The sequence below is a fragment of the Salvelinus fontinalis genome, unplaced genomic scaffold, assembly GCF_029448725.1.
Source record: "Salvelinus fontinalis isolate EN_2023a unplaced genomic scaffold, ASM2944872v1 scaffold_0090, whole genome shotgun sequence".
Classification (NCBI taxonomy): Eukaryota; Metazoa; Chordata; class Actinopteri; order Salmoniformes; family Salmonidae; genus Salvelinus; species Salvelinus fontinalis.
In genome coordinates this window covers 462,519-486,825 of record NW_026600299.1, presented here as the reverse complement: position 1 = coordinate 486,825, position 24,307 = coordinate 462,519, and the positions used below count along the sequence as shown (strand labels likewise).

The following is a 24,307-nucleotide window of genomic DNA, read 5'->3' as shown; positions in this document are numbered from 1 at the left end:
GAAGAGGTAGGAGGAGAGGGTAATAAAAGGGGGAGATGAAAGAGGGATAGAGAGGAAGACATGAGAGAGTCAGTGGAAAAGTAAGAAGAAAAAGGTAATTTGTAATAACTGGTAAACATTCTTTGCTATTCAATGGGTTGTTTTTTACCAGGCCTCAAATTGAGAACAACTTACTTCCACAGAGATTATATATTTAATTATTTAACACTCAGGAAGTGACCTCACAGTGGACAGGAAGTGACATCACAGTGGGCCTACCCGTGGACAGGAAGCGGTGCGTGGCGAGGAGGAGCTGGGGAGAGATCTTCACCTTCATCTCGTTCTCCGACAGCTTAAAGATGGAGAAGTCCTGCTGCTTCCTCTCATGGTGAGAAACGCGACGCTTAGAACGGTTATCAGCTGTAGAGGGAGACAACACTTAGAGAGGTTATCAGCTGTAGAGGGAGACAACACTTAGAGAGTTTATCAGCTGTAGAGGGAGACAACACTTAGAGAGTTTATCAGCTGTAGAGGGAGACAACACTTAGAGAGTTTATCAGCTGTAGAGGAGACACAACACATAGAGAGTTTATCAGCTGTAGAGGAGACAACACTTAGAGAGTTTATCAGCTGTAGAGGGAGACAACACTTAGAGAGTTTATCAGCTGTAGAGGGAGACAACACTTAGAGAGTTTATCGGCTGTAGAGGGAGACAACACTTAGAGAGTTTATCAGCTGTAGAGGGATACAACACTTAGAGAGTTTATCAGCTGTAGAGGAGACACTTAGAGAGGTTATCAGCTGTAGAGGGAGACATTTAGAGAGGTTATCAGCTGTAGAGGGAGACAACACTTAGAGAGGTTATCAACTGTAGAGGGAGACACTTAGGGAGGTTATCAGCTGTAGAGGGAGACAACACTTAGAGAGGTTATCAACTGTAGAGGGAGACACTTAGGGAGGTTATCCGCTGTAGAGGGAGACAACATTTAGAGAGGTTATCCGCTGTAGAGGAGACACTTAGAGAGGTTATCAACTGTAGACACAACACTTAGAGAGGTTATCAACTGTAGAGGGAGACACTTAGAGAGGTTATCAGCTGCAGAGGGAGACACTTAGAGAGGTTATCAGCTGTAGAGGGAGACAACACTTAGAAAGGTTATCAACTGTAGAGGAGACACTTAGAGAGGTTATCAGATGTAGAGGGAGACAACACTTAGAGAGGTTATCAACTGTAGAGGAGACACTTAGAGAGGTTATCAGCTGTAGAGGGAGACAACACTTAGAGAGGTTATCAACTGTAGAGGAGACACTTAGAGAGGTTATCAGATGTAGACACAACACTTAGAGAGGTTATCAACTGCAGAGGGAGACACTTAGAGAGGTTATCAACTGTAGAGGGAGACACTTAGAGAGGTTATCAGCTGTAGAGGAGACACTTAGAGAGGTTATCAGATGTAGACACAACACTTAGAGAGGTTATCAACTGCAGAGGGAGACACTTAGAGAGGTTATCAACTGTAGAGGGAGACACTTAGAGAGGTTATCAGCTGTAGAGGGAGACACTTAGAGAGGTTATCAGCTGTAGAGGAGACACTTAGAGAGGTTATCAGCTGTAGCGGGAGACACTTAGAGAGGTTATCAGCTGTAGAGGGAGGCACAGGTTTTTAGATGTAGGGTGAGACACACACACACACGGATGGACGCACATTCAGGTGCACATACACACACAAACACAAGGACAGAGAGATGGGGACACACATTGATAATCAGCAGTATTTCAGAGCGTATGTGTGTGTGTGTGTGTGTGTGTGTGTGTGTGTGTGTGTGTGTGTGTGTGTGTGTGTGTGTGTGTGTGTGTGTGTGTGTGTGTGTGTGTGTGTGTGTGTGTTCTTGCATGTCCGTCAGTTCTTGCTAGTGTGTATGTACTTTAGGTCAGCGTGTGCGTGTGTGTGTGTGTGTGCGCGTGTGCCTGCCTGCGTGCGTGCGTGCGTGCGTGCGTGTGTGTATACGTACTGTAGAGGTCAGTCTCGTCCAGTATCTCTGACTTGATGATCTCCTCTATAACGTCCTCCAGGGTCACGATGCCCATGACCTCATAGAAGGGGTCCCCCTCACCCTCGTTGTTGACCCGCTGGACGATGGCCAGGTGGGACTTGCCTGGAGAGAGACAGGATATGACATCATAATATTACCCTAACCTGTGGGACTTACCTAACAAACATGGAGGGGACAGACCATGTGGGAGGTGAAACTCCAACATAAAACAATGGCATTTTGTAGTATACAAAAACATTTATGTCTTTAAATGCATTTATTTTGGCAGTGTAAAGGGATTTAACTATGTGAAGGGGTCTGGGGTAAGAGGAATGGGAGAAGCAAGAGAGGAAAAGCAATTGATGGAGTCAACAGATCTCCCTTGACATGTTCCTGAGGAGACAAAGGAAGGCTCTTGCCATTTCCTACTAACACTGAGTTTGCTGATAAATACTTTGTTAAAGGAAAATGTACTTGATACGATTCTGGAGTGTTGTTGTCTCAACTAGCTATCTTAAGATGAATGCATTAACTGTAAGTCTCTGGATCAGAGCGTCTGCTAAATGACTCACTAACTGTACGTCACTCTGGATCAGAGCGTCTGCTAAATGACTCACTAACTGTAAATCTCTCTGGATCAGAGCGTCTGCTAAATGACTCACTAACTGTAAGTCTCTCTGGATCAGAGCGTCTGCTAAATGACTCACTAACTGTAAGTCTCTCTGGATCAGAGCGTCTGCTAAATGACTCACTAACTGTAAGTCTCTCTGGATCAGAGCGTCTGCTAAATGACTCACTAACTGTAAGTCTCTCTGGATCAGAGCGTCTGCTAAATGACTCACTAACTGTAAGTCTCTCTGGATCAGAGCGTCTGCTAAATGACTCACTAACTGTAAGTGACTCTGGATCAGAGCGTCTGCTAAATGACTCACTAACTGTAAGTCTCTCTGGATCAGAGCGTCTGCTAAATGACTCACTAACTGTAAGTCTCTCTGGATCAGAGCGTCTGCTAAATGACTCACTAACTGTAAGTCTCTCTGGATCAGAGCGTCTGCTAAATGACTCACTAACTGTAAGTCTCTCTGGGTCAGAGCGTCTGCTAAATGACTCACTAACTGTAAGTCTCTCTGGATCAGAGCGTCTGCTAAATGACTCACTAACTGTAAGTCTCTCTGGGTCAGAGCGTCTGCTAAATGACTCACTAACTGTAAGTCTCTCTGGATCAGAGCGTCTGCTAAATGACTCACTAACTGTAAGTCTCTCTGGATCAGAGCGTCTGCTAAATGACTCACTAACTGTAAGTCTCTCTGGATCAGAGCGTCTGCTAAATGATTCACTAACTGTAAGTCTCTCTGGGTCAGAGCGTCTGCTAAATGACTCACTAACTGTAAGTCTCTCTGGATCAGAGCGTCTGCTAAATGACTCACTGACTGTAAGTCTCTCTGGATCAGAGCGTCTGCTAAATGACTCACTGACTGTAAGTCTCTCTGGATCAGAGCGTCTGCTAAATGACTCACTGACTGTAAGTCTCTCTGGATCAGAGCGTCTGCTAAATGACTCACTGACTGTAAGTCTCTCTGGATCAGAGCGTCTGCTAAATGACTCACTAACTGTAAGTCTCTCTGGATCAGAGCGTCTGCTAAATGACTCACTAACTGTAAGTCTCTCTGGATCAGAGCGTCTGCTAAATGACTCACTAACTGTAAGTCTCTCTGGATCAGAGCGTCTGCTAAATGACTAAAATGTAACATGTAAACTGAGCAGAAGAGCATCATTTACAGTAGAATGACACACATAAACACTGAAACAGCTGGGCTAGACAATCTGGACCCTCTCTTTCCAAAATGATTTGCCGCCATTGTTGCAACCCCTGTTAGCAATCTGTTCAACCTCTCTTTCGTATTGTCCGAGATCCCTAAAGATTGGAAAGCTGCCGCGGTCATCCCCCTCTTCAAAGGGGGTGACACTCTAGACCCAAACTGTTATAGACCTATATCTATCCTACCCTGCCTTTCTAAAGTCTTCGAAAGCCAAGTTAACAAACAGATCACCGACCATTTCAAATCCCACCGTACCTTCTCCGCTGTGCAATCCGGTTTCCGAGCTGGTCATGGGTGCACCTCAGCCACGCTCAAGGTACTAAACGATATCATAACCGCCATCGATAAAAGACAGTACTGTGCAGCCATATTCGTCGACCTGGCCAAGGCTTTCGACTCTGTCAATCACTGTATTCTTATCGGCAGACTCAATAGCCTTGGTTTCTCAAATGACTGCCTCACCTGGTTCACCAACTACTTCGCAGACAGAGTTCAGTGTGTCAAATCGGAGGGCCTGTTGTCCAGACCTCTGGCAGTATCTATGGGGGTGCCACAGGGTTCAATTCTCGGGCCAAGTCTTTTCTCTGTATATATCAACGATGTCGCTCTTGCTGCAGGTGATTCCCTGATCCACCTCTACGCAGACGACACCATTCTGTATACATCTGGCCCTTCTTTGAACACTGTGTTAACTAACCTCCAGATGAGCTTCACTGCCATACAACTCTCCTTCCATTACCTCCAACTGCTCTTAAATACAAGTAAAACTAAATGAATGCTTTTCAACCGTTTGCTGCCCGCACCTGCCTGCCCGTCCAGCATCACTCCCCTGGATGGTTCTGACTTCGAATATGTGGACAACTACAAATACCTAGGTGTCTGGCTATACTGTAAACTCTCCTTCCAGACTCATATTAAACATCTCCGATGCAAAATTAAATCTAGAATTGTTTTTCTATTTGCAACAAAGCCTCCTTCACTCACGCCGCCAAACATACCCTCGTAAAACTGACTATCCCACCGATCCTCGACTTCGGCAATGTCATCTACAAAATAGCTTCCAATACTCTACTCAGCAAACTGGATGTAGTCTATCACAGTGCCATCCGTTTTGTTACCAAAGCCCCTTATACCACCCACCACTGCGACCTGTATGCTCTAGTCGGCTGGCCCTCGCTACATATTCGTCGCCAGACCCACTGGCTCCAGGTCATCTATAAGTCCATGCTAGGTAAAGCTCCGCCTTATCTCAGTTCACTGGTCACGATAACAACACCCACCCGTAGCACGCGCTCCAGCAGGTATATCTCACTGGTCACCCCCAAAGCCAACACCTCTTTGGCCGCCTTTCCTTCAAGTTCTCTGCTGCCAGTGACTTGCAAAAATCTCTGAAGCTGGAGACTTATATTTCCCTCACTAACTTTAAACATCAGCTATCTGAGCAGCTAACCGATCACTGTAAATAACCCACTCAATCTACCTACCTTATCCCCATATTGTTTTTATTTAGTTTTCTTCTCTTTTGCACAGCAGTATTTCTACTTGCACATCATCATCTGCTCATCTATCACTCCAGTGTTAATTTGCTAAATTTTAATTACTTCTCTACTATGGCCTATTTATTGCCTTACCTCCTCACGCCATTTGCACACACTGTATATAGACTTTCTTTTTTTCTATTGTGTTATTGACTGTACGTTTGTTTAATCCATGTGTAACTCTGTGTTGTTGTTTTTGTCGTACTGCTTTGCTTTATCTTGGCCAAGTTGCAGTTGTAAATGAGAACTTGTTCTCAACTAGCCTACCTGGTTGAATAAAGTTTTTTTAATTATTTTTTTTAACACAAACACAAAGACTACATCTCCCATGAGGCCACAGGAATAGAACCAGTAAGCGATCTAGTAGAAACACAACAGGGGTGTATTCATTAGAGCACACCGTAGCAACCCGTTGTACAACATTTAGAAACTGAAAAAAGATCCCTCCCCGTTTTGTTCAGTGTGCTTCCGTTTGGTTTCTAGTGAATACACACCCCTGGGTCATCGCCCAGTGACACACCAATACCCAGGAGGCCCTAGTGACGCCAAACTTCCCAGCAGAGGGATGATGCACAGCTGAGTCCCAGGTGGCACCCTATTCCCTATTTAGTGCACCAGGGCCCACAGAGAACGAGGGAGAGAAACAATCACAGGTCAAAAGAAGGGCACTGTATAGAAACTGTGTGCCATTTGTGATGCACACACGGGGGAGGGGGTAATCTCCATGGTAACAGGGGGGTATTATTAGAGACACAGCCAGAGTAAATGGGGAATCGTTTCAGATAAACAGTCTAGTTGATTTGTTAGTTAGATATGGTCTATTTCTGCTTCTGTTTGTTGATGTTAAAGGTTCTGTGAGATGGTGATTTAGATGGAAGGAATGGGAGGCTGGTTCATTGTGTTTGTTTGTGAGTGAGTGATTGAGTAGAGGACAGGAGGAGAAGAGGAGAATAGAGGGGGAGGGGGGTAGGGGTTGGAGGGGGTAGGGGGTTGGAGGGGGCATGAAGGGTGATTGGGTTGTACAGAGACTACTCAGGGATCCCCCTGGAGAGAGAGAGAGGAAGAGAGAGAGAGAGAGAGAGAGAGAGAGAGAGAGAGAGAGAGAGAGAGAGAGAGAGGGGAAGAGAGAGAGAGAGAGAGATAGAGAGATAGAGAGAGAGAGAGAGAGAGAGAGAGAGAGAGAGAGAGAGAGAGAGAGAGAGAGAGAGAGAGACTGCACTGCAGACACTAGCAGCTGAAGATTACATCATCAGCCATTATGTAACACAGTCAAAACTTACACACATCCTTGCACACAGCTGCAGCTACCCTCTCTCTCTCACACACACCCACACAGCTGCAGCGTTCCACCCCCCAACAGCATCCACAAGAGATCTCCTTGCTGTTCCTACTGTGCTACCCTCTCTTCACCCACTCTGGCTGTGTCTCACTCTGACTGGGGGGGAGAGAGAGAGAGCGAGAAAGAGAGAGAGAGAGAATGAGAGCGAAAGAGAGCGAGAGGAAAAGAGAGCGAGAGGAAAAGAGAGAGAGAGAGAGCTTTGGCAATGTTAACACATGTTTCCCATGCCAATAAAGCCCCTTGAATTGAATTGAATTGAGAGCGAGAGAAAGAGAAAGAGAGTGAGAGAAAAAGAGAGAGAGAGATTCTGTCAGATCTTCTTTATATGGGTCAGGTCTAGAGGAAGAGAGAGAGAGATTCTGTCAGATCTTCTTTATATGGGTCAGGTCTAGAGGAAGAGAGAGAGAGATTCTGTCAGATCTTCTTTATATGGGTCGGGTCTAGAGGAAGAGAGAGAGAGATTCTGTCAGATCTTCTTTATATGGGTCGGGTCTAGAGGAAGAGAGAGAGAGATTCTGTCAGATCTTCTTTATATGGGTCGGGTCTAGAGGAAGAGAGAGAGAGATTCTGTCAGATCTTCTTTATATGGGTCGGGTCTAGCAGCACATTAACAGCTCTTACACACATAACGTTATTTCAATGTTTGGTTTGATAAATGTGACACTCAACTCCGGTGCGCATCATGTCAGTTTTAGTAGTTTACTCCGTTTGCTACTGGAGTCATGTCTCTCCCTCTCCTGCTGCTGCACGGCGCTAAACACACCAAGCCGGGCCCCCTGTCACTCAAGGAGAGCAGTGGCTCAACCACAGAGACACAACCACTTTCTTGCCTTTCACTCTGCATGGTTATTACTTTGTGTACCTTCCTGTCTGCAAACTACTACATACTAGCTTGTGTTTTCTTAGCAAGCTGTTGCTAAAATAATTTGTATTAGCCGCTAATGCTAATCACTAGTTAGCTGGCTAGCTAGATTAGCTTGCTAAATGTACTAAGCGTCAGGTTGAACATAGCGAGCTAGCTAATACTGCCTGGTACCAGTGCTGGTGTAAGCCTAGATAGATTGACACCTAGTGTCTCTAGGCTTTAACTCAGCTCCCACACCTAGTGTCTCTAGGCTTTAGCTCAGCTCCCACACCTAGTGTCTCTAGGCTTTAACTCAGCTCCCACACCTAGTGTCTCTAGGCTTTAACTCAGCTCCTACACCTAGTGTCTCTAGGCTTTAACTCAGCTCCCACACCTAGTGTCTCTAGGCTTTAACTCAGCTCCCACACCTAGTGTCTCTAGGTTTAACTCAGCTCCCACACCTAGTGTCTCTAGGCTTTATCTCAGCTCCCACACCTAGTGTCTCTAGGCTTTAACTCAGCTCCTACACCTAGTGTCTCTAGGCTTTAACTCAGCTCCCATACCTAGTGTCTCTAGGCTTTAACTCAGCTCCCACACCTAGTGTCTCTGGGCTTTATCTCAGCTCCTACACCTAGTGTCTCTGGGCTTTAGCTCAGCTCCCACACCCAGTGTCTCTGGGCTTTAGCTCAGCTCCCACACCTAGTGTCTCTGGGCTTTATCTCAGCTCCTACACCTAGTGTCTCTAGGCTTTAACTCAGCTCCTACACCTAGTGTCTCGGCTTTAGCTCAGCTCCCACACCTAGTGTCTCTAGGCTTTATCTCAGCTCCTACACCTAGTGTCTCTAGGCTTTAACTCAGCTCCTACACCTAGTGTCTCGGCTTTAGCTCAGCTCCCACACCTAGTGTCTCTGGGCTTTATCTCAGCTCCCACACCTAGTGTCTCTAGGCTTTAACTCAGCTCCCACACCTAGTGTCTCTAGGCTTTAACTCAGCTCCTACACCTAGTGTCTCGGCTTTAGCTCAGCTCCCACATCTAGTGTCTCTAGGCTTTAACTCAGCTCCTACACCTAGTGTCTCGGCTTTATCTCAGCTCCCACACCTAGTGTCTCTAGGCTTTATCTCAGCTCCTACACCTAGTGTCTCTAGGCTTTAACTCAGCTCCCACATCTAGTGTCTCTAGGCTTTATCTCAGCTCCTACACCTAGTGTCTCTAGGCTTTATCTCAGCTCCCACATCTAGTGTCTCTAGGCTTTAACTCAGCTCCCACACCTAGTGTCTCTAGGCTTTATCTCAGCTCCCACATCTAGTGTCTCTAGGCTTTATCTCAGCTCCTACACCTAGTGTCTCTAGGCTTTAGCTCAGCTCCCACACCTAGTGTCTCTAGGCTTTAGCTCAGCTCCCACACCTAGCGTCTCTAGGCTTTATCTCAGCTCCCACACCTAGTGTCTCTAGGCTTTAACTCAGCTCCCACACCTAGTGTCTCTAGGCTTTAACTCAGCTCCCACACCTAGTGTCTCTAGGCTTTAGCTCAGCTCCCACACCTAGTGTCTCTAGGCTTTATCTCAGCTCCCACACCTAGTGTCTATAGGCTTTATCTCAGCTCCCACACCTAGTGTCTCTAGGCTTTAGCTCAGCTCCCACACCTAGTGTCTCTAGGCTTTAACTCAGCTCCCACACCTAGTGTCTCTAGGCTTTATCTCAGCTCCCACACCTAGTGTCTCTAGGCTTTAACTCAGCTCCCACACCTAGTGTCTCTAGGCTTTATCTCAGCTCCCACACCTAGTGTCTCTAGGCTTTAGCTCAGCTCCCACACCTAGTGTCTCTAGGCTTTAACTCAGCTCCCACACCTAGTGTCTCTAGGCTTTAACTCAGCTCCCACACCTAGTGTCTCTAGGCTTTATCTCAGCTCCCACACCTAGTGTCTCTAGGCTTTATCTCAGCTCCCACACCTAGTGTCTCTAGGCTTTAACTCAGCTCCTACACCTAGTGTCTCTAGGCTTTAGCTCAGTGTTGGAATACACTCTTGTGCACTTGTTCATAAAGGCTACAGTCACTGTGGTAGGGAGGGAGGGAGTAGTCTGTTGTACTTTGCTGATTTCTGCTTTGGTTTGACTAAATGGGGTTGCAGCATCACCACACACAGTCATGCTCTCTCTCTCTCTCTCTCTCTCTCTCTCTATCTCTGTCTCTCTCTCTTTCTTTCTTTCTTTCTTTCTCTCTCCCATATACGGAAAACACACACAGTCATGTCCTCTCTCTCTCACACACACACACACACACACACACACACACACACACACACACACACACACACACACACACACACACACACACACACACACACACACACACACACACACACACACACACACACACACACACACACACACACACACACACACACACACACACACACACACAGTGGCTGTGTTGAATGCAGCACCACAGAGGACAGATGAAGAGAGAGAGAGGGAGGGAGAGGAAGAGGGCAAAAGTGTTCTATGAATATTTCATGTCTTCTCTCCTGGGGCGGAGCAATGGAGGGGTGGAGGGAGAGAGAGAGAGGGGAGGGGGTGTCATGACAGGAAAGGACATTCTAAAGGTATCAGCCTTTCATGTCTCTCTCTCTCTCTCTCTCTCTGTGTCACCATGACATTCTCATCCCTCTATCTCTCTATCACGCTGGTGCTCTCAATTCAATTCAAAACTCTCTCTCTCTTAAACACACACACACACACACACACACACACACACACACACACACACACACACACACACACACACACACACACACACACACACACACACACACACACACACACACACACACGCACGCACACACACACACACACTGTTTTGTTATGCATTCGTCTGTGTTAATTATACTGAGTGCTGATCTAGGATCAGGTCCCTCTTGTTCATGTAATCTCATTAATTATGTGATCTAAAAGGAGAAACTGATCCAAGATCAGCACTACTTCTCTGAGATGCTTTATGAATATGGGTCGAGACAGTGTAAACACATACATCTATTGAAGGTGTCCTTCATGTGTTTCTCTAGCACAGCCTCTGCATGCAACAACATGAGAAACGCTGACACTGCCTTCTTCCCCCATATACAGACACAGACCACATGGCAACATGGCTACCTGCTATTGGTCAACAGGAGACACACCCACCAAGCCACCTTACCTGCCCATTTCATCATAAATTGCCCATTAGGAATAGGCTATATCGTAATATGTATTCCAAATGGCACCCTATTCCCTTTGTAGTAGACTATCACTGAGATGGGATATCCCTGTTAGTCACACTATGGTACAGCGCCTCTTATGAGCAGACAGCAGTTGTTTCCACAGAGAGAATCTCACTGAAGTTACTTTATATGACTACATTGACACAGGTAGGCCCTACATGTAAACTGTTGTAGTTTATGGAAATGTAATGAACAATAGGAGCTTAAACCAGTGACTCGGCCAAGAAGGGAGAGAGGGGGAGAGAGAGGAGGAGAGGCGAGAGAGGGGGAGAAGAGCGAGAGTGGGGGGTAGGGATGGGGGAGGGCGAGTGGGGGGAGGAGAGAAGGGGAGAAAAAGATAGAGAGAGAGTGAGGGGGGAGACACACAATCATACCATCGTTTCTAGAGTTTCTTGGGTGATCTTACTCCCCCCTCTCCTTACCCTTCTTGAACTCCTCCAGCATGGCATCCAGTTTGGTGTCGTTGAACACACAGTGCATGGGGTGTTTATAGAACTGTGTTATGGTCTTCAGATGGGTACAGTCATCAGGGTCAACGAACGCCAAGTCCTTCACGAACAGAATATCCACAATGTTCGACCGCAAGTTTTCAAACACCGGGATGCGCGTGTAGCCGCTCTGCATAATCTCCGACATGGTGTTAAAGTCCAGCACCGCTTCCGAGGTGAGCATGAAGCAGTCGGTTAGCGGAGTCAGAACATCTTCTACGGTCTTGGTCCGGAGCTCGAGCGCGCCCTGTATGATGTTGAGCTCCTCTTTAACCAGGTCGTGGTACGGGTCGGTCACACGCAGCATCTCAAGGAGTTTTTCCCGCGTATAAAAGTTACTGATCTCCTGGTGGAGGATGAAGTCTAGGAGTTTACTGATGGGGTAGGAGATGGGGAAGGAGAGAACCATGAGAAGACGGGTTACCCAGATGGTTTTGGACGCAATGGCCAGGCCGTGCCGCGACGCAACAGAGTGCGGCAGGATCTCCCCGATGAAAAAGATCCCAAACGCGCAGATAATGGTGGACAACCAGGTCATCCCCAGGATCTGACACATCCACACTGCGAGCGCCGCGTTGATCAGCGCGTTGCCCAGCAGCAAAGTGCACAGGACGTAGTTACCGTGCCGCCGCACTGACTCAATTTTCCTGGCGTATTTCTGCTCCTTGTCCGTGCCGCTGTTCTGCAGAACCTGGAGCTCCACCGGGTCCAACGCGAGCAGACTGAGGTTCAGGCCACTGAAGAGCGCCGAGAGGGCCAGTAACAGAACCGATACTAACACTTGAAGCCAGAGGTCCGGTTCGGCCCCGCGCTCCACCACGGCGACCCAGAAATCCCGGGTCCGGTAGTGTTCCCATTTGGACCCGTCGAAGGCGCACATGGAATAGTACTTCATCTTCTCTCCCCTGCGCAGGTTCTTAGCCAATACTTCCACCAACACGGAGTTCTGACTCGAAGCGGACTTGAAAGAGCCCAAGATCTCAATATCCGAGCTCCTGGCGTTTTTATCCATGCACATATTCCTCTTCGGGTGGACCTGCCCCTCTCTCCCCGGCCTTGGCTCCTCCATGAAGGCTATCCAGGGAGCGGCGTTGGCTCTGGCCCCAGCAGTCCGGTTGAGCCTCTGTGGGGAGGAGGCGTAGTAGACCCGCAGCATGAAGCGGGTTCCCTCGGTGGCTTTCAGCACCCCGTCGTCCACGGACAGCTCTCCCCCGGTCTCCTCCGGACGGAAGCCGAGCAGGGCGAGGGACGGGGAGGGGATGAGGCAGAGGGAGAGGAGAGAGAGGAACAGCAGCCGGGCTGGGGAGAAAGGTACCCTGGGGAAGAGGGCGGTTCGGGACCGGGCAGCTGCATCTTCCACAGCCATGATGCAGAGTGAGATACTCCGCCACACTACAGATGCGAACCGACCAAGTCACGTGGCGGTGGCGCGCTCACACTCCATCTGCCGGTGGTGGGTGGGGGACCAGTTCCGTTACAGCAGCTGCATTTCCCGGTGTTGTTGTTGATGCTGATTCTCTACTCTACTATACCATGCAGCTAACGGGGCGGGTGGCTGGCTGGCCGCCTGTAGTCAAGTCATTTTTTTGGTGGGAGAGAGAATTTGCCAGAATTATGCAGTGACGTAATGCCATTTTGCACGAAGAAGCCGGCTACGAATGCCAAAAGGCACACGTACTGAGACACACAAAAATAGAACACGGGAAGTTTCCATTCCAGATTGCTTCCCATCCCCAGTAATTGTCACGTGGGAAATGTAATAAGACTTAATTATCAGATTCCTTATCAAATTCCCCCCGACTCTGTCTAGATATTCTACTCTCTACACCCAACATGAATCTGTTTTTGCGCACGGACAAATAGCAGCCTATGCTATTGCCTGCACTGCACCTACTAAAAACACTATTCCAAAGATGTCTATGTTTTTGTTCAGTGGGTTTATAATGACGTAAACAGCATGGTCATTCCACTGGTATGTCTGTCTGTTATATTCCCATAACAACACATTGCGGGCAGACGGAATGGAAACAAAAATAACTGCTAAAAGAATGTTGTGGATCGGATGTGGCTTTTAGGAAACTATTATCTCTCTCCCTCTCCCCCTTCTCTCTCTCTCCGTCTCCCACTCTGCATCTCTTTCTCGCTCGCGCTCTGCCTGTTTCTCTCCCAATTCTCTCTTTATCCTACCTATCTCCCCCCTTCGCTTTCTCTCTCTCTCCCTCTCCCCACTCTCTCTCTCTCTCTCTCTCATACACAAACAAAAGGCTGAGGAGCAGTATATTGTTGTGTAGAGCTGGCCGAGGCACAGCCTGGCTCAGTAAACAGCTCTCCCTGATCAGCGCCAAGGCCAGGACTCTTTCTTTCACCTGTCTGTCAGACACACAGACCATGCTCAGAATGGTGATTATGCCTCCAGACTACACAAAGGTTTTATACAGAACCAAAAAGGGTTATATCACTTGCTTCATGTATGGAACCCCTAAAAGTTCTATAGAGAACCCCAAATTACCTTTTTTTGTAAGAGCATACCTAGAACCAGTGCCTGGTTTATTTTGAGGATAATATTAATAATATATCTATTTTTAAAGACATTATGCAAAGTAATCTGATGTAAAGCAATTGTGAATTAGGACTATTGGGATTTCAACGTGGATCACTTGTGAGTTGTCTTGTGTGTAGACATAATATCATGATTGTAATATATCGGCTGTAATCTCCAGAAGACGGCAGTATTGTACAACATATGATAATATATGTGCTAACAATAATTCATGATAATGTATCTATCTTTACCTATAACTGATTGAAGCCCTGGTCATAGCTGTTGTAATATCACATATTCTATAGATTCATGATCCATTGTCCTCCTAATAAATTAAATCACCCATGTTCCAAAGAAACGTTATGATTTGCATATGGATATAGTATGCGAGATTTGGTCATTTAACAAAAACATTATCACTCATGTTCTAATACCGGTAAGTAGCCTACTTTCTGAGGTTTGTTTTTCTAAACATCAAAAATAGTAACTATATTTTATAACTGTCTTGCTCTTTCTTGGTGGTCCCTGCATGACGTGGGCGGATCTTCACCAAAATGAAAGATTATGGATATACTGACAAGATACTTGTCTCTCCGCCCTCACAATGTTAGTCGTTGTCCACAAAGCGCCTCCGCGGGCTGTCTATCTCCCGCCTTTCTTTAGATTAGTGGATGGATACATCTCATTATTTTAATACTCTTTTGAATATTCGATGAGGGTTGTTGACGTCAACCGCTGTGCTCAATGGAGAGACTCTATGCCACTTGCCTCATAACATGAATATGCATAGCCATCTCGAGACAACTGCGATATAAAGTGTTTTTTCTCTAAATTGCGGTGATGTCACGTGTGCTACTTATATCAGCACACTCTAACAACCTAAGCGTTCCAAAATGTCTATTCAATCAAATAAACCTCACGTAGCACACGTGAGGTTAATAAGCCATTCATTGTTTGTTGTTGACCAAATTCGACACTCATTGACCGCGAAACAAAAACCCCTTTGCTTGGTGTGCGAAAAAACGTCACCTGCTGGAGGGAGACCGATTTTCCGCCGAGTTGGGCCTCTCTTTACCTCTTCCTCTCTGCCAAAACTGAAGCAAGCCTGCGCTGCTGCCTAACCAGCTTGAAAGTTTCCTAGGTCCTACACCCCACTGAAATGCAAATATTTTATTCACCGGTATGTCTTAATTCAATGTGCAAATGAGAATGTCCAAATAGTGTTATTGAACTGAACGTGTATAGAGATCGGCAACTTTGGAGAGTTTAGGCCTATATTCTTGGGACAACTCAATCTGTAGCGCATAGCATAAACATGGGTAACTGTATTGTATTACTAGACTCGCTGAGGAAGGACACCTGATTTCCAAAGCTGGGAAAATGTCAAACCCCCTTCACTTTTTGTCAATATTTAGAGAGCGTCGTTGAATATTAACTGGGCTGGCATAGTCAGTGCAACATCTGTTGGTGTCGGCTAACCTACCATTTGACCACCGTACTTTGTCAACCCACCCTCTTCTTCAGCCAAAATACAGCCGTTCCAGTTGACACAATGTTCAGTGTGAAAACTCTCCGAACTGTCGGTCCAGCAGTGTGTAGACGCGGTGCCTCTGTGCTGTGGAAGCCAACTAAGACCCAGAGCCGACCCCAAAGCGCGGCGGCGGGACAGAGAGTGGACATCGGGGGGATCTACCCGCCCATAGCCACTCCGTTCACTCAGAAAGAGGACGTGGACTATCACAAACTGGATGAAAACCTGCGGAAGTATGCAAAGATTCCTTTCAAAGGTAATTACAAAGTATTTTCTGCAATGACTGACTGGTTTATCTGGGATCAAGTTTTTGTACTGTCTTCTTTGCAAATGGAAATGAATTATGAAAATTAAGACAACATGATCAGAAGATCATACATCTAATAATTTTGTATGCATATTAGTCCATGTAGTCTAAAGATCTTGCGTTTCCCGATGAAAGTGTCCTAACAGTATCCTATAGCCTAATTGTGACAATGAAACCTTTATATTGTGTTGAGACGGTAGTACCGTGGTAGTGTCCGTGGCCTCGTGTTTGTCATATAGACTGTCAGACAGTTCATTTGGTTAGGGGCCAGGCCCAGGGGCAAGGTCCGACTCAGGCGCAAAGGTGCACGTTTGCAGGCAAGGTAGAATAGATTGATATAATCCCCAGTGGAGGGTGTTTGGTGCCCTCTGGCCGATTCCCACGGTCAGTCGAGTTTTCCTGTATACTGAGGTTTCAGGGCTAGGCGCTGTTTCAGGACTTGATTGGTCCAAACATGATGAAGATGTTCTGTGTTCCAGGTCTGGTGGTGCAGGGCTCTAATGGAGAGTACCCGTACCTGACGGATGAGGAGAGGGTAGAGGTGGTGAGGAGGGTCAGACTGGCGCTGCCCACAGACAAACTGGTCATGGCAGGATCCGGATGTGAATGTAAGGCCCTGTGTGAGTCTGTGTGACAGAGAAGGAGACCATGTGACTCTCATTAATGTAACTGACCGATGACCACATATAGGAACCATATGAAAAATGGCTACCGAATTTTACAGCAAAAATGTGTTCATGTGTGATGTGTGACTACTGTGATTTAGACTATTTCAGGACACACTTTACCTCTCAGTCCAGCTATAGTTTTAATATCATGTGGTTTTATTGGCTGATAATGGGTGTCCAATAAACCCAACAACACAGTCTTTTATTGGGCTGTATAGTCATTGCTACCACATCATGCCCCTGTAATGCCCCAGTGTTAACGACGGAAAAGGATGCCCACTTTCCTATATTGTGTAGGTTACAACATGACATTAACATGGTGCACTTAGCCTACCTAGAGATGTTACCACACAGTACATAGCCAGTAATATAACATTTGAAATGTCTATATTCGTTCAAAACTTTTGTGAGCGTAATGTTTTCCTCGTTTATTTCCCTTTTGTTTATTATCTACCTCACTTGCTTTGTAATTGTTTCCCACGCAAATAAAGCCCTTTAATGGAATTGAATAGTGTTCTAAACATGGATCTGAATAAATATCTTTCTCTCTCCTCTTCTTTTTCCTCCCTCCCTCCCTCCCTCCCTCCCTCCCTCCCTCCCTCCCTCCCTCCCTCCCTCCCTGTCTGTCTCTCCCCCGATTATCTCTCCTCTCTAACCTTTCCCTCACCCCGATCTCTCGCTTTCTCCCCCTCTCTCTCCCCTGTCTCCCCTCTCCCTCAGCCACCAAAGGTACGGTAGTGATGAGCGAGAGGATGGCGGGGGCGGGGGCAGACCTGGTTCTTGTGGTAACGCCATGCTTCTACAAGGGCAAGATGGACAGCAGGGCGCTGGTTCACCACTTCACACAGGTCAGCTGATCTTCTTCTACTACTTCTACTACTCAACCTCAACTGGCAGCTTCATTAAATAATACCCGCAAAACACCAGTCTCAACATCAACAGTGAAGAAGCGACTCTGGGATGCTGGCCTTCTAGGCAGAGTTGCAAAGAAAAAGCCATATCTCAGACTGACCAATAAAAAGAAAAGATTAAGATGGGCAAAAGAACACAGACACTGGACAGAGGAACTCTGCCTAGAAGGCCAGCATCCCGGAGTCGCCTCTTCACTGTTGACATTGAGACTGGTGTTTTGCGGGTACTATTTAATGAAGCTGCCAGTTGAGGACTTGTGAGGCGTCTGTTTCTCAAACTAGACACACTAATGTACTTGTCCTCTTCCTCAGTTGTGCACCGGGGCCTCCCACTCCTCTTTCTATTCTGGTTAGAGCCAGTTTGCTCTGTTCTGTGAAGGGAGTAGTACACAGCGTTGACTGACGAGTTTCAGAAGAAAGTTCTTTGTTTCTGGCCATTTGAGCTACAAATGCTGATGCTCCGAGATTCTCAACTAGTCTAAAGAAGGCCAGTTTTATTGCTTCTTTAATCAGAACAACAGTTTTCAGCTGTGCTAATATAATTGCAAAAGGGTTTTCTTATGATCATTTAGCCTTTTAAAATGATACACTTGGATTAGCTAACACAACGTGCTCAGCCGTTTCCAGCCACAATAGTCATTTACAACATTAACAATGTCTACACTGCATTTCTGATCAATTTGATGTTATTTTAAAGGACAAAAAATGAGCTTTTCTTTCAAAAACAAGGACATTTCTAAGTGACCCCAAACTTTTGAACGGTAGTGTATACCACATGTCGTAATATAAACCACATGTCGTAATATAAGCCACATGTCATAATATATACCACATGTCGTAATATATACCATATGTCTTAATATGTATGTCATAGTTTTGTTCTGAACCCATGCAGTCTGGACCATAGAAATAGAATGCAATAGAAACATAATTATTCTGATTCTATGGCCTGGACCGGGGGGTTGTGTTTGGTCCCGGTGTTGTCTCTCTGTCTCCCCCTGCAGGTGGCTGACAGTAGTCCAGTACCAGTAGTTCTGTACAGTGTCCCGGCTAACACAGGTCTTGACCTTCCTGTTGATGCTGTGGTGAGACTGGCCCAACACCCTAACATACTGGGACTCAAGGACAGCGGAGGAGACGTGAGTGTACACACACACACACCACACCACAACACAACACAACACAACACAACACAACACAACACACATTTATTTATTTATTTATTTATTTATTTATTTGATTGATGGATCAGTTACCGACCTGTGGGTTTTCCCTGTGGGTTTTCCCTGTGGGTTTTCCCTGTGGGTTTTCCCTGTGGGTTTTCCCTGTGGGTTTTCCACTGTGTGTGTGTGTTTTATGTATCCTTTGAACATCGCAGCATTTCAAGTTTATTTGGAAACGGTGGTTCATGTCTTGACTGACAAGAGAATAAAACAAAAATCGAGAGGGATGAATATTGCATGAAAAACTCCCTTCATCTCCTCTTTTGAAGTATCTCTTCTCACCTGTCAAAACGTTCCATTCTCTCTCTCTCTGTTTATTTTCCAGTAGTTAGTTAGTGATGAGTTGGTACCACTGGCCTACTGCTCACCATGACAACAGTCCTCATCCTGACAGCAGGGAGGAGTGATGGGGAGAACATGCTGTCGGCATCCCAAATGCCACCCTATTCCCTATATAGTGCACTACAGTTGACCAGGGCCTATAGGGACGCATACCACTGTGTTTCTCTCCTTTTACATCCCTGGGTTTTTCTCCTGTCGTCCCTCAGATCACCAGGATCGCTCTGATCGTTCACAAAACGAAGCCGCAGGATTTTCAGGTTCTGGCGGGTTCCGCAGGGTTCCTAATGGCGGCGTATTCCGTGGGTAAGAACTTAGAACCTAGCACACAGACCCTATAACTTAGAATCTAGAACCTACAACATAGAATGTAGAATTTAAGAACCACAAATGTAAAACCTATAACTTGGAACTGACATTGACATCTCAATTCCCTCTCTGGTAATCACTTAGCGTTATATCACAGAGTGTAGGGTACAACATCACTTGTCTCCTATGCTAGCTAGAACCAACCCACGTTGTACTGCAGATGAATATGTGACAACCTTCGGGGATAGAGATAATAGAGATATATAGAGTATGAACCTCCGACTAGTGAGTCGTTCTCTCTGTCAGATTACACCGTCTCTGTATTATACAGTATCTGTCCTACAGAGCTGTCTCTCTCTCGGTTCACCAGGGTAAAGGTGATCATAATGGTCTGATGGGGTGTCTGCTGCAGTAATACAGATGTATTTATTCAACCTTTATTTAACTAGGCAAGTTAGTTAGTGTAGTGATGTGTCTTATAAGGAGCAGTAATATAGTACAGAGTGTAGTGATGTGTCCTATGAGGAGCAGTAATATAGTACAGAGTGTAGTGATGTGTCCTATGAGGAGCAGTAATATAGTACAGAGTGTAGTGATGTGTCCTATAAGGAGCAGTAATATAGTACAGAGTGTAGTGATGTGTCCTATAAGGAGCAGTGATATAGTACAGAGTGTAGTGATGTGTCCTATAAGGAGCAGTAATATAGTACAGAGTGTAGTGATGTGTCCTATAAGGAGCAGTGATATAGTACAGAGTGTAGTGATGTGTCCTATAAGGAGCAGTGATATAGTACAGAGTGTAGTGATGTGTCCTATAAGGAGCAGTGATATAGTCGTGTAGTGATGTGTCCTATAAGGAGCAGTATTATAGTACAGAGTGTAGTGATGTGTCCTATGAGGAGCAGTAATATAGTACAGAGTGTAGTGATGTGTCCTATAAGGAGCAGTAATATAGTACAGAGTGTAGTGATGTGTCCTATGAGGAGCAGTGATATAGTACAGTGTAGTGATGTGTCCTATAAGGAGCAGTGATATAGTACAGAGTGTAGTGATGTGTCCTATGAGGAGCAGTAATATAGTACATAGTGTAGTGATGTGTCCTATAAGGAGCAGTGATATAGTACAGAGTGTAGTGATGTGTCCTATACGGAGCAGTGATATAGTACAGAGTGTAGTGATGTGTCCTATAAGGAGCAGTAATATAGTACAGAGTGTAGTGATGTGTCCTATAAGGAGCAGTAATATAGTACAGAGTGTAGTGATGTGTCCTATAAGGAGCAGTAATATAGTACAGAGTGTTGTGATGTGTCCTATAAGGAGCAGTAATATAGTACAGAGTGTAGTGATGTGTCCTATGAGGAGCAGTGATATAGTACAGAGTGTAGTGATGTGTCCTATGAGGAGCAGTAATATAGTACAGAGTGTAGTGATGTGTCCTATAAGGAGCAGTAATATAGTACAGAGTGTAGTGATGTGTCCTATAAGGAGCAGTGATATAGTACAGAGTGTAGTGATGTGTCCTATGAGGAGCAGTGATATAGTACAGAGTGTAGTGATGTGTCCTATAAGGAGCAGTGATATAGTACAGAGTGTAGTGATGTGTCCTATAAGGAGCAGTGATATAGTACAGAGTGTAGTGATGTGTCCTATGAGGAGCAGTAATATAGTACAGAGTGTAGTGATGTGTCCTATAAGGAGCAGTAATATAGTACAGAGTGTAGTGATGTGTCCTATAAGGAGCAGTAATATAGTACAGAGTGTAGTGATGTGTCCTATAAGGAGCAGTGATATAGTACAGAGTGTAGTGATGTGTCCTATAAGGAGCAGTGATATAGTACAGAGTGTAGTGATGTGTCCTATAAGGAGCAGTGATATAGTACAGAGTGTAGTGATGTGTCCTATAAGGAGCAGTGATATAGTACAGAGTGTAGTGATGTGTCCTATAAGGAGCAGTGATATAGTACAGAGTGTAGTGATGTGTCCTATAAGGAGCAGTAATATAGTACAGAGTGTAGTGATGTGTCCTATATGGAGCAGTAATATAGTACAGAGTGTAGTGATGTGTCCTATAAGGAGCAGTAATATAGTACAGAGGGTAGTGATGTGTCCTATAAGGAGCAGTAATATAGTACAGAGTGTAGTGATGTGTCCTATATGGAGCAGTAATATAGTACAGAGTGTAGTGATGTGTCCTATAAGGAGCAGTAATATAGTACAGAGGGTAGTGATGTGTCATATAAGGAGCAGTGATATAGTACAGAGTGTAGTGATGTGTCCTATATGGAGCAGTAATATAGATGATCTGCAGAGAGGAGGAGCTCAAGTACAGGATGACTAATATCATGTGACTGGGATCTGGTGGGTGTGTCTGTACTGTGTCTGTCCTGTGTGGGTGTGTCTACTGTGTGTCTGTACTGTGTGTGTGTACAGTACGTATTGTGCATGCGTGTATGTGTTATCTGGTGTGTGTGTGTGTGTCTGTACTGTGCGGGTGTACTGTGTGGGTGTGTTATCTGGTGTGTGTGTGTGTGCGTGTGTACAGTACGTATTGTGCGTGTGTGTGTGTGTACAGTACATATTGTGCGTGTATGTGTTATCTGGTGTGTGTGTGTGTACAGTACGTATTGTGCGTGTATGTGTTATCTGGTGTGTGTGTGTGTACAGTACGTATTGTGCGTGTATGTGTTATCTGGTGTGCGTGTGTGTTGAGATCCAGAGATCCTTCATCTACCTCAGGATGCTGAACGAAGGGGTGTGTCATATGGCTGTCAATCAAAATGCATATTTGAGGAAATCATAACGGATGTCAGACACACGCGCACACACGCACACACACGCACACACACGCACACACGCGCGCAAGGGTCCAGGGCCCAACTGCCAATCATTACAGTTAGATATGATTCCATTAGCTGACAATCAAATTGTAGGAATATGAAGGAGCAGGTCACGTGTGAATGTTAAAGCTGTGTTTCAGATCAATAATACTGACAAGTAGTCCTTTTTAAATGGACCCAGCTAATACTGTGTGTGTGTGTGTTGCAGGTTGTGTGGGCGGTGTGTGTGCGCTTGCCAACGTGCTGGGTCGTGAGGTGTGTGAGCTGGAGCAGCTGTGTATGTCGGGACGGTGGGAAGAAGCCAGTGCTCTGCAGCGGCGCCTCATAGAGCCCAACACTGCTGTAAGTCAAGCTACATAAACCCTATGTAACCCTACATAAGAGTTGACATAGAGTCCAGCACAGCTTTGAGTGAACCTACATAGGCCTAATTAACCCCCCCATCCACTCCTCTCTTTGTTGTTGCTAGGTGACCAGGAAGTATGGCATTCCCGCTCTCAAGCAGGCGATGGAGTGGTTTGGTTACCACGGCGGCACCTATCGCTCTCCTCTTCAACCGCTCTCAGAGGCCGAATCACAGCAGCTCAGACTGGACTTCTCCACCAACGGCTGGCTCTGAAGGGGACAGGGGGCAGGACTGAGTAGAAGACAGGGGACTGGGCCTCTGCTCCAGGTTGAAGTTGGCATCATAGAACATTATGGCATCATTGACTTGAATGTGGATTTCCTTTCTACTCATTCTAATTATATGGTTGGCTCTAACCACAGATCTAGGATCAGGTGACTCTACACCCAATCCTAACCTTAACCATTAGGGAGTTGAGAAAAGATGTGACCCTGTATCAGTTGTTAGGGGCAGCGTCAACCTACTGTGACTGTTTCATACATGCATAGCTTCCTTCCCTTCCTGGCCTTAAATCTAAGAGGACTTGATAGTTGAAATCAATAACCAATCCAGTCCTTTCACCTATCAGTGGTCATGCTGCCTTGCTATACTCCTGGGACAGACCTCTCCTCTACAAACCTTTCATCTCCATGGGATCACCTGTACAAATAAAATACAGAAATAAACAGACAAATGAGAATAAACAGATTGTTGTAAAGAAAGGAAAATACTGTGGCTCCATGTGATGAGACTTTCTCTGTTCCTGTTTATCTAACGTGTCCAAGGTTCTATCTATGTGAGGAGGCCTTTGTGAGGGTGTTGTGTGTTAGAGACATGTCAACACTAGGACTGCCCCAAGGCCTCCCACCTGTAATGGCCATAGGGGTTTTGATTGTGTCCCACATCACACCCTATTCACTACATAGTGCACTGCTGTTGACCAGAGCCATATGGGTCCTGGTTAAAAGTAGTGCACTGTATAGGGAATGGGTTGCCATTTTGGGACGCACGCTTTGACATTAATGAAATGCAGCAGGAAGTAAAAAGAAATGTGAGGAATAAGAGTTTGTTTATTTGCTCCAAGGATGTTTTTCAATCTGTTTCTTCCAGATAGAGAAAGACAACCTACCCAGCAACCGTCACTAACCTTTGTCCTGCTATTTCTGTTGAAACAAGATGAGCGCCTTCCATTCTATAGGTAACCTAGATCTATAGGTAACATTCCACAGAGCCAGGTGTAATGCCACTGTCCTGCACTAACCTAGATCTATAGGTAACCTAGATCTATAGGTAACATTCCACAGAGCCAGGTGTAATGCCACTGTCCCTCACTAACCTAGATCTATAGGTAACCTAGATCTATAAGTAACATTCCACAGAGCCAGGTGTAATGCCACTGTCCTGCACTAACCCAGATCTATAGGTAACCTAGATCTATAGGTAACATTCCACAGAGCCAGGTGTAATGCCACTGTCCTGCACTAACCTAGATCTATAGGTAACATTCCACAGAGCCAGGTGTAATGCCACTGTCCTGCACTAACCTAGATCTATAGGTAACCTAGATCTATAGGTAACATTCCACGGAGCCAGGTGTAATGCCACTGTCCTGCACTAACCTAGATCTATAGGTAACCTAGATCTATAGGTAACATTCCACAGAGCCAGGTGTAATGCCACTGTCCTGCACTAACCCAGATCTATAGGTAACCTAGATCTATAGGTAACCTAGATCTATAGGTAACATTCCACAGAGCCAGGTGTAATGCCACTGTCCTGCACTAACCTAGATCTATAGGTAACATTCCACAGAGCCAGGTGTAATGCCACTGTCCTGCACTAACCTAGATCTATAGGTAACCCAGATCTATAGGTAACATTCCACAGAGCCAGGTGTAATGCCACTGTCCTGCACTAACCTAGATCTATAGGTAACCTAGATCTATAGGTAACATTC

General features: G+C 45.8%; 2 protein-coding genes across 2 annotated transcripts; one reads left to right on the top strand and one right to left on the bottom strand.

Moving 5' to 3' along the window:
- Positions 1-258: 258 nt before the first annotated feature.
- LOC129843029 (metal transporter CNNM1-like) lies at positions 259-12,703 on the bottom strand (the record flags this gene model as incomplete). Its single annotated transcript, XM_055911757.1, is given in 3 exon segments — positions 259-399; positions 1,993-2,136; positions 11,233-12,703. Coding segments are annotated over 3 exon segments (1,717 nt in total), but the record flags the coding sequence as incomplete, so codon positions are not given.
- A 2,195-nt stretch (positions 12,704-14,898) lies between these two features.
- Positions 14,899-23,078, top strand: hoga1 (4-hydroxy-2-oxoglutarate aldolase 1). The gene is made up of 8 exons (XM_055911758.1): positions 14,899-15,020; positions 15,365-15,627; positions 16,158-16,286; positions 17,067-17,194; positions 18,262-18,396; positions 19,029-19,125; positions 22,174-22,307; positions 22,435-23,078. Exons 2-8 carry the CDS (start codon positions 15,393-15,395, stop codon positions 22,582-22,584), a joined length of 1,008 nt encoding a protein of 335 aa, XP_055767733.1. The 5' UTR covers positions 14,899-15,020; positions 15,365-15,392; the 3' UTR covers positions 22,585-23,078.
- The last annotated feature ends 1,229 nt before the right edge of the window (positions 23,079-24,307 follow it).